Raw genomic sequence first — 12,162 nt, 5'->3', positions numbered from 1 at the left:
GTGGAGTTTGTGTCTGCCCCTGGCTGCCAGGGTTACAGCAACACAGCAGCACTGAGCCCTGGGCTGCTCTTCACTCGGGAAGGGCAAAGTGCTGCTTGCTGAAGCCTTCTCCTTGCTTTGTTCCTAGTAGAGCTAAGAAAAAAACAACGGCAAAAGGGAGCAGCCCCGGGGAGGAGGCTGCCCAGTGTCAAAGTGGGCACAGGGCAGCAAAGGAAAGGTAAAGCAGAGGGCAGGCACTGGGGCAGGCTGCAGGCTCCAGGGCAGGCTGCAGGCAGTGGGGCAGACACTGGGGCAGGTGGCAGGCACTGGGACAGGTGGCAGGCACTGGGGCAGGGGACAGGCACTGGGGCAGGCACTTGAACAGGCACTGGGGCAGGTGGCAGGCACTGGGGCAGGGGACAGGCTCCAGGGCAGGCTGCCCTCTGCTCCAGCTTACCTCAATGGTGTGGTGGATCCATGGCAGCAGCTGAGCCACGTTGGTGTACACCCCAGGGCGGTTGGGCTCGGCACAGCCCTGGCCCCAGCTCACAATGCCCACCAGGCGCCAGGTCAGCTTGTCCTGGCACACCAGGGGGCCACCACTGTCCCCCTGCAAGGCAGAGCCTGGGCTGCTGAGGTGGTCTGGCCCTGTTGGGATGCAGGCAGGCTGCATTCTGCCACCTGGCTTTGTGCCATCAGCCAGGCAAGCTGAGAGCTGGGCACAGGCAGCTCTGCCTGCAAGGTTTCATGTCCCTCTCATAGAGAGCTCAACCCCAGCCTGGCACTGAAGTGATGGTGCCCCTGTACTGGGCACTGGTGAGGCTGCACCTCAAATACTGGGCTCAGTTTTGGGACCCTCACTTCAAGAAGGACATTGAGGGGCTGGAGGGCAACAAAGGTGGGAAAGAGACTGGAGAACAGGGCTGGGGAGCAGCAGCTGAGGGAGCTGGGGGTGTGCAGTGTGGAGAAGAGGAGGCTGAGGGAGACCTCATTGCTCTCTGCAGCTCCGTGAGAGGAGGCTGCAGTGAGGTGGGGGTTGGGCTCTGCTCCCTCTCCTCAGGTGACAGAAGGAGAGGACATGGCCTGGCATAGTGCCAGGGGAGGGTTAGGTTGCAGATGAGGAACAATTTGCAGCAAGAGTATCCAGGGGTAGCTTTGCCACAAACCCCAGCACCTGCTGCAGCATGGCAGGGACCTGGAACCCACCAGCCCCTTCCATACCTGCTGTGCACCCCCAGCAGGCAGCACCTGCTCCCTGCCCTACCTGACATGCATCAACCCTGCCCTGGGGGTGCCCAGCACACAGCATCCTGGCACTGAGCTCGCCACGGTACATGCAGGAGCTGTTGCACCTCTTGGTGCCAATTAAGGGAACCAGAGCTTCCTTCAGAGTGCCAGCAACCTGCCCTGGCAGGGAGAAAGAGAAGCCAGGAGGAAGCAGCTGCCATGGCAAGGGCTGGATGGGGGCAGTGGGAAGGAAGGAAGAGGCTCCAGGCAGTGCAGAGCAGCAAGGACGAGAAGGGAGCTCACCTTGGTCTGGTCTGGTGTAGCCCCAGCCAGAGACCCAACACTGCGTGCCCTGGAGGAGGTCCTGCTGCAAGGGTGGCAGACACACAGCTCGGATGGCATCTGGTGAGGAGGTGGCAGGGGTAAGTAGCAGGCCAGCAGGGACAGCTCCAGGCTGTTTGAGCAGGAGCAGCCGAGGAAGGGCCTTGGAGCCAGCAGCCTGCCAAGCCACTCTGCCTGGCACGGCAGAGACCTCAGCTCCCGCAGCCACCTTCCCAGCGGCTCGCAGCTCTGGCACAGCTCAGAAGGCAGCACTGCTGTGCCTGCTGCCTGCCAGCTGCCAGCCTGCCTGCCCTGGAGGGGCAGGGTCAGAAGGGGCTGGGCTTGGCCATCTCCTAACCGCGGGACGAGGCTGGCAGCTGCAGAGATGGGAGCAGGGCAGGACAGCAGCATCTGACCTGAGAAGCGCAGGGGGCCCTGGAGCTTCAGCAGGGCGATGTCATAGTCCAGGCTGCTGCCGTTGTAGAGGGGGTGGGAGATGACTTTCTGCACGGGCACCCCAGCCTGCTGCCCGACTGAGCTGTGCGACACCATGCCCGCCAGTACCCGCCAGGGGGAGGCTGGCAGCGGCCTGGAACTGAGCAGAGACACAGCCTGGCACAGCAGCAGCTGCGGCAGCAGCCCTGTGCCTGGCACAGCAGCCACAGTAGCAGCAACCCTGCACCTGGCACAGCAGAAGCAGCCCTGCGCCTGGCACAGCAGCTGCCACAGCCACCCTGCTCCGGGCACAGCTGCCACAGTCCTGTGCCTGGCACAGCAGCAGCTGCAGCCACCATGCACCTGGCACAGCAGCAGCCCTGTGCCTGGCACAGCAGCAACAGCCCTGCACCTGGCACAGCAGCAGCTGCAGCCACCATGCACCTGGCACAGCAGCAGCAGCCCTGCGCCTGGCACAGCAGCAGCTGCAGCCACCATGCGCCTGGCACAGCAGTAGCAGCCCTGCGCCTGGTACAGCAGCTGCCACAGCCACCCCGCGCCTGGCACAGCTGCCACAGCCCTGTGCCTGGCACAGCAGCAGCTGCAGCCACCATGCACCTGGCACAGCAGCAGCAGCCCTGCGCCTGGTACAGCAGCTGCCACAGCCACCCCGCGCCTGGCACAGCTGCCACAGCCCTGTGCCTGGCACAGCAGCAGCTACCCAGCGCCTACGAGGCTGGGCAGGGGCCAGCCCCCAGCTACCTGTGCACGCAGTGAGCTGCCGTCACGATCCACTCCGGTGCCACCACGGAGCCTCCACAGTGATGCTGGGAGCCCTGGTACAGGCTGACCTGCCAGGGCCAGCGGCCCAGGGGCACGTCCCTGCCCCCGACCACCCGCGGGGCACCAGGGCGCTGCCCACACTCTGCCAGGCAGTCGGGGAGCAGGCGTCGGGCACAGCCCTGGCTGCCAGCGCCTGCTGCTGGGCTGGGAGGGAAGGGGGCGAGGGCAGGAGGCTGCTAGAGCCCAGCAGAGCTGCTGCGGGGGCAGGGCAGGAGAGAGGCACCCACCTGAGCACTCCAGAGCCACGATGCGACCTGAGGCACAGCTGCTGCTGCACGGGGGCAGCCTCTGGTCAGGGCACACACGAACCAACCTCCCCCCCCCCCACCTTCCTGCCCCTCACCAGGGCACTTCCCTACCCCCCTGAGCCTGACAACCAAAAGCTCTCTCTTGCAGCCCCTTCGGCACCCCCTGCTGCCCCCAGGGCTCTGCTTACCTGACCTGCCACCTGTCTTCCAGGCTGCCCCCCCGGTGTGCCCTCAGCTGCAGGAACTGCTGCGTGCCAGGCACCTCCACGTCCCTCAGGCTCACTCCTTTCTGCTGCCTCATTCTGCAGAGGGCAACAGCAAACGTGCCAGGAAGGGGCTGGGGGCCTGCTGGGGTACCAGGAATGCAGCCCTGCCATGGCAACGCTGGTGCAGAGCCCTGCTGCTCTGGCAGCCATAGATGAACCTCCTCGGCAGGAAGCATCTCCTCTCACAGCTCCCCGTGCCAGCTCGAGTGCCCTTTCCCACCCTGCTCTGGCACTGCTGCCATGCCAAACCTCCCAGCCTTCGGGCAGCTGCCTTGGCCAAGGTCACACCCCTTGGACAAAGGCAGGTGGGGTGGCAGTGGCTGCCTCTGCCATGCCCACCTGAGGTACCCGAGCTGCTGACAGAGCAGGGTGCCCAGGGAGGGACTCCAGTGCTTGTAGCATGCCAGGTGCCAGCCAGGCTGTCCTTCCACCTGTGCTTCCAGCAAGGAGCTCTCTGCCTTGATCCTGAAAGACACTGAAGCCATTGCATTGAGGAGCACCTGCAGCCTCCCTGCCCTTGCAGGGCTCTGTGCAGGGCCAACCATGCCCATCTGCAGCCAAAACCGTGGAGGTGAACACCAAAAAGCAGCAGGAAAAGCCTCTGGAAGCAAACCACAAACCAGACACGAGGCACTTGGTGCCATGGTCTGGTTGAGTGGATAGGGCTGGGTGCTAGGTTGGACTGGCTGAGCTTGGAGGTCTCTTCCAACCTGCTTGATTCTATGATTCTATGATCCTTAGTGCCTGCATGGCACCTCGGGGTGCCTCTATATCAAGGAGCCCTGCCAGAGCTGCCTTTGCTGTAGGATCAATCCATGCCACCAAGCCTCACTGCTGGTGGGCATCAAAGCCAAGCCAAGCACCCCCTACAAGCAGCTGAGAGGAGCTGGAGGGTCAGCAGGAGACATTTGGTGCTGAAGAGAAGCTCTCCTGCTCTTGCCGGGCTGGGCAGGCACTGCCCTGCACCCCACATCCCCCTCCCCACCCTCTGGGGCAGCAAGGAGCTGAACCTCGGCCGGGAGCTCCGCGGACCACAGGCTCCTCCTCGGCGTGGCTGCAGGCTGGGGTCGCAGCCGGCTCCTGCGGCAGCGGCAGGTCCTGCTCCGGGAGAGGCTTCCTCAGGTGCTTCGCTTCAGCAAACAGAGAAAGGGTGGAGAGGGATTCGCACAGCCCGGGCAGCATCCGGGGATGCACAACTGGCAGATGGCATCGGGCTGGAAGGGACCCTCCAAGGGCATCTTTGTCCAGCCGCCTGCAGGCAGCAGGGACAGCTCCAGCCGGAGCAGGCTGCACAGGGACACAGCAAGGCAGAGCTTGGATGTCTCCAGCACAGCCCTGGGCAGCCTGTGTCAGGATTTCACCACGATGCAGGGAACAGTCCTGCAGTGCCCACGAAGAGGCAACGATCCTCAGAGTGGGCACAGCTGCAGCTTGCTCTTGGGACCACAGCAACCAGCAGGAGAGCCCAAACCAGCCAAGTGCCCCCATCCCAAACCAGCCAAGTGTCCCCATCTCAAACCACAGCTTGCCCACCAGGGTCCTCCCATCCCCACCTCCCCTGCTGCTGGCACCCCGAGCTTGCTTGCCAGGTTGGTGACTGGGCTCTGCCCAGTGGCAGGGCTGTCCCAGAGCAGGCACTGACCCAGGAGCCATGCCCCAGCTGCTGTGCCCACCAGCAGCCCCAGCAGCCCCAGCAGCAGGAACAGTCTCCTGATGGTGCAGAGGGTTTGGAGAGAGGCATTGGCAGAATCTTTAAGAAAGAGAAGGGGAGAGGATTGCTTGGTCGTGTCTGCCCCTCACAGCACCATCAGAATCATAGAATCAGGCAGGTTGGAAGAGAGCTCCAAGCTCAGCCAGCCCAACCTAGCACCCAGCCCTGCCCAAACAACCAGACCATGGCACTAAGTGCCCCAGCCAGGCTTGGCTGCAACACCTCCAGCCACAGCCACTCCACCACCTCCCTGGGCAGCCCATTCCAATGCCAATCACTCTCTCTGACAACAACTTCCTAACAACATCCAGCCTGAACCTGCCCTGGCACAGCTTGAGGCTGTGTCCCCTTGTTCTGTTGCTGGCTGCCTGGCAGCAGAGCCCAACCCCACCTGGCTACAGCCTCCCTGCAGGCAGCTGCAGGCAGCAATGAGCTCTGCCCTGAGCCTCTGCTGAAGCCCCCAGGTCCCATTTCTAGGGCTCTTCCCATCCTTTTCCCCACCAGTGCCAGGAGGTGGTGAGATAAAGGCAGGGATTCTGCAGGAGGTCAAGACTCAGAGCCTCCCACCCTGTTCCCAAGGACAACAAAGAGCTCACCCACCGTGTCCTGAGGAGCTCTGTGCCCTCCTTGCTGCCCTGCTTGGCTCTGCTGTTGGGCTCCTGTAGCTCTCCAAGGCGTCCTCAGCACGGGCTGGGCTGTCAGGAAACTGCTGGGTGGGGGCTGGGCTCTAGGGAAGGGGAAGGAGCCCAGGGGCAGCTCAGCAGCAGCAGCAGCCAGGTCCCATGGAAGAGGCTGTGGCAGCAGTGTCCAGGCTGGCACAGCAAGGATGCCCTCCTCACCATGGCAGCAGGGAGCAGAGCAGCTGCTGCTGTGGGCTGGGCAGGAAGGTCCTGGTGACCCAGCTCAGGCTTCCAGCTCCACCGAAGCAGCTCCTCGTTCTGGGCACCCCTGCTCCTGCTGGGCAGCCCCCTCCATGCCCCTGCCCCCGGCAGCAGGTTGCTGGGCTCTGCTTGGTGCTGTGCCAAGCCAGATCAGCAGCTGCTGAGCTGTCTCAGCTCCCCAGGTTCATCTCCCACCTGCTGCCCTCCCGTGGTTTGCTCACCTGCCAGAGGAGAAGCGCCAAGCCTGGCACCCACCCCCTGTTAGCTGTGCTCGGGGAGGCAGGACCTGAGGTAATGAAATACTCTGGGCTGGGAACAGAGCAGGACAGAGCCTGCAGCTGCTCTCCTCACTCTCATCTCGCCAGCCAAGCACCTGGCTGCTGTGAGGGCTGAAGGACAACCCTCCTGTGTTAGGGATGTGCTGCTGCGCCCCCATCACTCGGCAAGATCCCCTCCACCACCTGCAGAGAAGCAGCCTCCAGCTCCCCAGGTGCTGCATCTCCCCTGTGCTCCTTTGGCTGCAGCATGCACAGGGCAGCAAAGGTCAAGCAGCAGCTCTCAGTTCTGATTTTCCATGTTAATTCCCTGCTGCTGAAAGATTCCTGACTGGCATCCTGCAGGAGGGCTCTGGCACCTGTGCCTTAGGCATCAGCTGCCCCATGGTGGGGCACAAGAAGCTTCTCTGATTCACACAGAGCTCTCATGGCAGGGGTGGAGCAGAAGTTGCTGCTGCTGCTGCTCCATCTGCACTTCATAGAGTCATAGAGTCACAGAATCAGGCAGGCTGGAAGAGAGCTCCAAGCTCAGCCAGCCCAACCTAGCACCCAGCTCTGCCCAACCAACCAGACCATGGCACTAAGTGCCCCAGCCAGGCTTGGCTGCAACACCTCCAGCCACAGCCACTCCACCTCCCTGGGCAGCCCATTCCAGTGCCAATCACTCTGACAACAACTTCCTCCTAACATCCAGCCTCAACCTGCCCTGGCACAACCTGAGACTGTGTCCCCTTGTTCTGTTGCTGGGTGCTTGGCAGCAGAGCCCAACCCCACCTGGCTACAGCCTCCCTGCAGGCAGCTGCAGGCAGCAATGAGCTCTGTCCTGAGCCTCCTCTGCTGCAGGCTGCACCCCCCCAGCTCCCTCAGCCTCTCCTCACAGGGCTGTGCTCCAGGCCCCTCCCCAGCCTTGCTGCCCTTCTCCAAACACCTTCCAGCACCTCAACATCTCTCTTCAATTCAGGAGCCCAGCACTGGACACAGCACTCCAGGAGTGGCCTGAGCAGTGTTGAGCACAGGGACACAAGAACCTCCCTTGTCCTGCTGCCCACACTGCTCCTGAGCCAGCCCAGGATGCCATTGGCTCTGCTGCCCACCTGGGCACTGCTGCCTCCTCTGCAGCTCCTCTCTGCCACCACCCCCAGCTCCCTCTCTGCCTGGCTGCTCTCAGCCACTCTGTCCCAGCCTGCAGTGCTGCTTGGAGTTGTGGCCAAAGTGCAGAACCCTGCACTTGGCCTTGTTCAGTCTCATCCCCTTGGCCTCTGCCCACCCATGCAGCCTGGCCAGGTCCCTCTGCAGGGCTCTGCTACCCTCCCACAGCTCCACAGCTGCTCCTAGCTTGGTGCCATCTGCAAACTCACTGCTGCTGGACTCAATCCCCTGGTCCAGGTCATCAATAAAGACACTGAACAGGCCTGTGCCCAACACTGATCCCTGGGGCACAGCACTGGTGCCAGCTGCCAGCTGGATCTGGCACCATTCACCACCACTCTCTGGGCCCAACCCTCCAGCCAGTTCTCCCCCGAGCAGATGCTCCACTGCAGCTGGCACAGCCGAGGTCTGTGGGTGCTGCCAGTCTCCAGCTGGCATGCTGCACCGGACAGGGAGCACCTGGCAGCACCTCCTGAGCATTCCTGCAGCCTGCAAAGGGCTCTAGATGGTGCTGGAGGACCAGGGAGCAGCAGCGAGACGAGAGGCAACAGCCTGGCTGTCTGCAAACCACCCTGAGCATCCTCTGCTGACAACTGCCCTGTCCTGGGGGGGCTCAGAGCGGGGCAAGGACTCCCTCAGGGCTCTCCTGCTGCTGCCAAGTAGCAGCCCAAGGTCGCTGCAGGACCAGCTGAGGTCACGTCCCCTCCATGCCCTGCATGCTGAAAGCAGAAGGGAGATGAGGACACAGGCTGTGAGCACAGCCAGGCCCAGGCACACAGCCTGGCTGCCAGCAGCAGAGCCCAGCAGGCTGTGGAGGGAGAAGGACAAAGCAGCACATTTCACAGAGTCACAGAAGGGTTTGGCTTGGAAGAGCTCTCTGAGCTCAGCTGACTCCAACCAGCAACCCAGCACCACCCTGGCCACCAGACCACATCCCCCAGGGGCCATGGGCAGCTCCAGGGATGGGGACTCCACCACCTCCCTGGGCAGCCTGTGCCAGAGCCTGACCAAAAGGAAGACTCAGCAGCAGCAGCTGCAGACTCCCCAGTCCCAGCCCCACCTTGCTGCTCTGAGTCAGGCTGGGAACTCATGAAGAGCAGATCAGGGTTTCAGCCCTGCAATAAGCAGAGAGGGACTGAAGTGAGAGAGCTTCCCAAGCTGCCAGCCACACAGGGCTGGGGAGCAGGAGCCCCCCAGCACTCTGCCACCTCCTCCTGCTTTGCAGCTGCTTAGGAAGACAAACAGAGAAGGGTAAGAGTCCTGCACCTGGAAAAGAACAACCCCAAGGAGCAGTACAGGTTGGGGACTGAGCTGCTGGAGAGCAGTAAAGGGAAGGAGGACTTGAGGGTGCTGGTGGATGGAAGCATGACCATGAGCCAGCAATGTGGTCTGAGGTCAGGAGGGGCAATGCCATTCTGGGGTGCATCAGAAGGGCTGAGGTTAGCAGGTTGAGAGAGGTTCTCCTGACCCCCTGATCTGCCCTGCTGAGGCCACATCTGGAGTGCTGTCATGGAATCACAGAATCAGGCAGGGTTGGAAGGGAGCACAAGGAGCAGCCAGTGCCAACCCCCCTGCCATGCCCAGGGACACCCTACCCTAGAGCAGGCTGCACACAGCCTCACACTGTACTGTGGCCAGTTCTGGGCCCCCCCAGTTCAAGAGGGACCCAGAACTGCTGCAGAGAGTCCAGCACAGAGCCACAGAGATGCTGAAGGGAATGGAAGAGCTCTGTTAGGAGCAGAGCCTGAGGGAGCTGGGGCTGTGCTGCTGGGAGGAGAGGAGGCTGAGAGGTGAGCTCAGCAGTGGCTCTAAAGCTGTGCAGGTGAGTGGCAGGAGGCTGGAGCCAGGCTCTGCTGGGGGATGCCAGTGCCAGGGCAAGGGGCAGTGGTGGGAGCTGAGGCAGAGGAAGTTTCTGTGTGAACCGAGGAGGAATTTTTTTCCCTGTGAGGGTGCCAGAGCCTGGCACAGGCTGCCCAGGAGGGCTGTGGAGTCTCCCTCTGTGGAGATATTCAGACCCTGCCTGGATGTGTTCCTGTGTGCTCTGCTCTGGGTGATGCTGCTGTGGCAGGGGGCTTGGACTGGCTGAGCTCTGGAGGTCCCTCCCAGCCCTGGCACCCTGTGGTGCTGTGGAAAGAAGAAAGCAGCCCAGCAGCAGTGCTGGCAGTGACAGCCACCCAAGTGCCCAAGTGTTGCAGGAGATGCTGGCAGGTGGCAGAGCTGCTCTGAAGCAGGAGACATTTCCTTTGTCCTTTCTCTAGCTCAGCCCCTTGGCAGGAGCCTTCCCCACCCCAGCTGGCAGCAGCAGGCACAGCACAGCTGCAGAGCCATGAGCCAGATGTTGGCCCAGGCTGCTGGGACAACGAAGCTGAGCAAGCCCTGGCTGTGCCCAGCAAGGTGGAGCTCTGGCTCTGCAGAGTGGGTGACAGCCACCTCTGGCCTCACCTCCACTCTCCTATCCTGGGCCAGGATGACAGCACAGCACAGAAAGCTCTGTCAGAAGGAGCTTTGTCCCTGAGAGCAGAGCCAGAGCAGCCTGTGCTCAGTTTGGCTCTCCAGGCACACCTTAGAATCCCAGAGTTGTTTGGGTTGAAAAAGCTCTCCAAGGTCCTCCAGCCCAGCCAGCAACCAGCACCACCAAGGCCACCAAACTATGGCCACAGCTGCCATGGCCACAGGTTGCTTGCACACCTCTGGGCATGGGGACTCCACCACCTCCCTGGGCAGCCTGTGCCAACCCCTGACCACTGCTGCAGCAGAGAAAATTTTCCTCCTCTCCACCCTGCCCCTCTCCTGGCACAAGTCCAGGCCATTTCCTCACCACCTCTCATCTCACTGCAGCCTCCTGGCAAGGGCACTTGCAGGGCAATGAGGTCCTTCGCCTTGCCAGGGAAGTGGCCCAGCCCCACCTGCCAGCTGGAGGATTTGCCACGGCAGCTGACACAGGGAGAGGAGCAGGAGGAGGCTGGGCAGAGCCAGGCTGTGCCCTGGGCTTGGCCTCATGTCCCAGCAGTGGCTGCAGCCAGGCAGCTCTGCCACGCTGTCAGGAAATACGGTGCCCGCTTGCTCCTTCTGCCAGCCCTGCTGAAGTCACCAGCTGATGTCATGGTGGCAGAAGGGCTGCTGGGTCTGGCCTGCTGTGGCACACTGCTGCTGTCAGCCCTGCAGCAGGGAGCTGAGCCTCTTCTCATCCCCTCCTGCTCCCAGCAACACAATGAAAGCCAACAGACACCACCAGCCCAGTGCTGAAGCTTCCAGCAGCTCCTCGGGCACACTAGGGGAACACACAGACAGTGCTCACCTCCTGCCCTGCCAAGGTTGGCAGAAGGCAGTGGGGAAGAGGTGACCCAGAGGGGTGAAAGTCCCTTAGAGAGCAGCCACCCACAGAATGGGTTGGGAGGGACCTCCAAAGGCCATCTGGTCCAACCCCCCCCTGCAGTCAGCAGGGACCTCCTCCCCTAGAGCACTCAAGGGCACCACAAGGGCACAACCAGCAACGATCTCTGCTTTCTATCACAGCACTCAGTGAGGTCTCTTGCCCCCAGCCCCTGCAGCATGAGGTTTGCTTTACAGCACTGTGCCCCTTCCTGCTGGCACTGCTTGTGACACTGATAAAAGGGCTGGAGCTCAGCTACTGAACCCTCCTGCAAGCACCAGCAGCAGGTGCCAGGTGGGTTTGGGGGTTTATTCAGTGCCCTTTGGCTAAAGGCTTCTCCTCTCTACCCACAGCATGTTGGTTTTTGCTGCTGCCACTCAGTGAGGTCTCTTGCCCCCAGCCCCTGCAGCATGAGGTTTGCTTCACAGCACTGTGCCCCTTTCTGCTGGCACTGCTTGTGACACTGACAAAAGGGCTGGAGCTCAGCTACTGAACCCTCCTGCAAGCACCAGCAGCAGGTGCCAGGTGGGTTTGGGGGTTTATTCAGTGCCCTTTGGCTAAAGGCTTCTCCTCTCTACCCACAACATGTTGGTGTTTGCTGCTGTCACTCATGGGGCTGAGCAGGAGTTGAGGTTAGTTCTGTCTGCTCCATGTGGTGCTGGCTCCTACGAGGGCTCCAGGACTTCCCAGACTTGCCTTTCTTTCATGAATAAGAAGAGCTGCTGCAGTCCTGCCTGCAAGGTTTGTCTCTGCAGCAGAGCTGTGCTCTGGAGCTGCAGGAGCAGGCAGAGCAGCAGGAGCAGGCAGGCAGCCAGCCCCGCTGCAGGGGAAGGGGAGAGGTGAAGGTGATGCTGGCAGTGATCCCTTCCATGCAAAGCACATTCCTGCAGCCCCAAAGCAGGGTGCCAGGGGGAAGCCTGGCTCAGGCTAGGGCCAGGACTTGGCCTGCTCTTGCAAACAGACATCTCAGCATCTCCACAGCCCCCACAGGGAACTCTGCAGCCTGAACAAACCCAGCAGCAAGGCACAGCCTGGCCCGCAGAGCCCCCACAGCCTCCTGCCACAGCCTCTTCCAACCCATTAGCTCCTCTGCTGCCCAAGGGACAGGGGAGAGGCAAAGGTCAGCAAGAGCTCAGTCAGCTGCCAGAGCCTGCTGTTGCAGCAGATGCTTTCTCTGAACCTCTGCCCCTGCTCTGCTGTGCTCTGCAGGGCCTGAGCTGGGGATGTTTCTCACAGGGTCTCAGCTGTGGAGCAGTCCCTGCTGGTCTAACAAGTGCTGCTTCTGCTTTCTCCCAGAGACAGCTGCCTGCCAGGGGCTTGCTTGGAGCCAGGCTGTGCCCACCTGGCTCTCCTCACCCTCTGCAGCATCCACAAAGGCTCCTGGGTGTATCTGCAGGGCACAGCCTCCAGCTGCCCAGAATATTTGCTCTCCTTCTCAGCTCCCAGAGGGTCAC

General features: G+C 62.0%; 1 protein-coding gene across 1 annotated transcript; it reads right to left on the bottom strand.

The window, feature by feature from the left end:
- Positions 1 to 52: 52 nt before the first annotated feature.
- TMPRSS5 (transmembrane serine protease 5) lies at positions 53 to 4,501 on the bottom strand. The gene is made up of 9 exons (XM_064173091.1): positions 4,305 to 4,501; positions 3,242 to 3,355; positions 3,033 to 3,076; positions 2,725 to 2,887; positions 1,944 to 2,122; positions 1,510 to 1,608; positions 1,244 to 1,386; positions 437 to 589; positions 53 to 132 (listed from the first exon to the last, which is right to left on the bottom strand). Exons 1-9 carry the CDS (start codon positions 4,499 to 4,501, stop codon positions 124 to 126), a joined length of 1,101 nt encoding a protein of 366 aa, XP_064029161.1. The 3' UTR covers positions 53 to 123.
- Between the last annotated feature and the right edge of the window lie 7,661 nt (positions 4,502 to 12,162).

Source organism: Pogoniulus pusillus, chromosome 38, assembly GCF_015220805.1.
Source record: "Pogoniulus pusillus isolate bPogPus1 chromosome 38, bPogPus1.pri, whole genome shotgun sequence".
NCBI lineage: Eukaryota > Metazoa > Chordata > Aves > Piciformes > Lybiidae > Pogoniulus > Pogoniulus pusillus.
Note: the sequence above shows the minus strand (reverse complement) of the source record. Positions and strands in the feature narration are given on the sequence as shown.

Bases quoted from the DNA above. Each gene is read 5' to 3' on its own strand.
- TMPRSS5 (XM_064173091.1), bottom strand. From the start codon at position 4,501: ATGCTGCCCGGGCTGTGCGAATCCCTCTCCACCCTTTCTCTGTTTGCT. The intron at 3,356-4,304 runs GTGGGGAGGGGG...TGCCCTCTGCAG, and splicing joins GCTCCTTGCTGCCCCAGAGG to AATGAGGCAGCAGAAAGGAG. The intron at 2,888-3,032 runs GTGGGTGCCTCT...ACTGCCTGGCAG, and splicing joins CGTGGCTCTGGAGTGCTCAG to AGTGTGGGCAGCGCCCTGGT.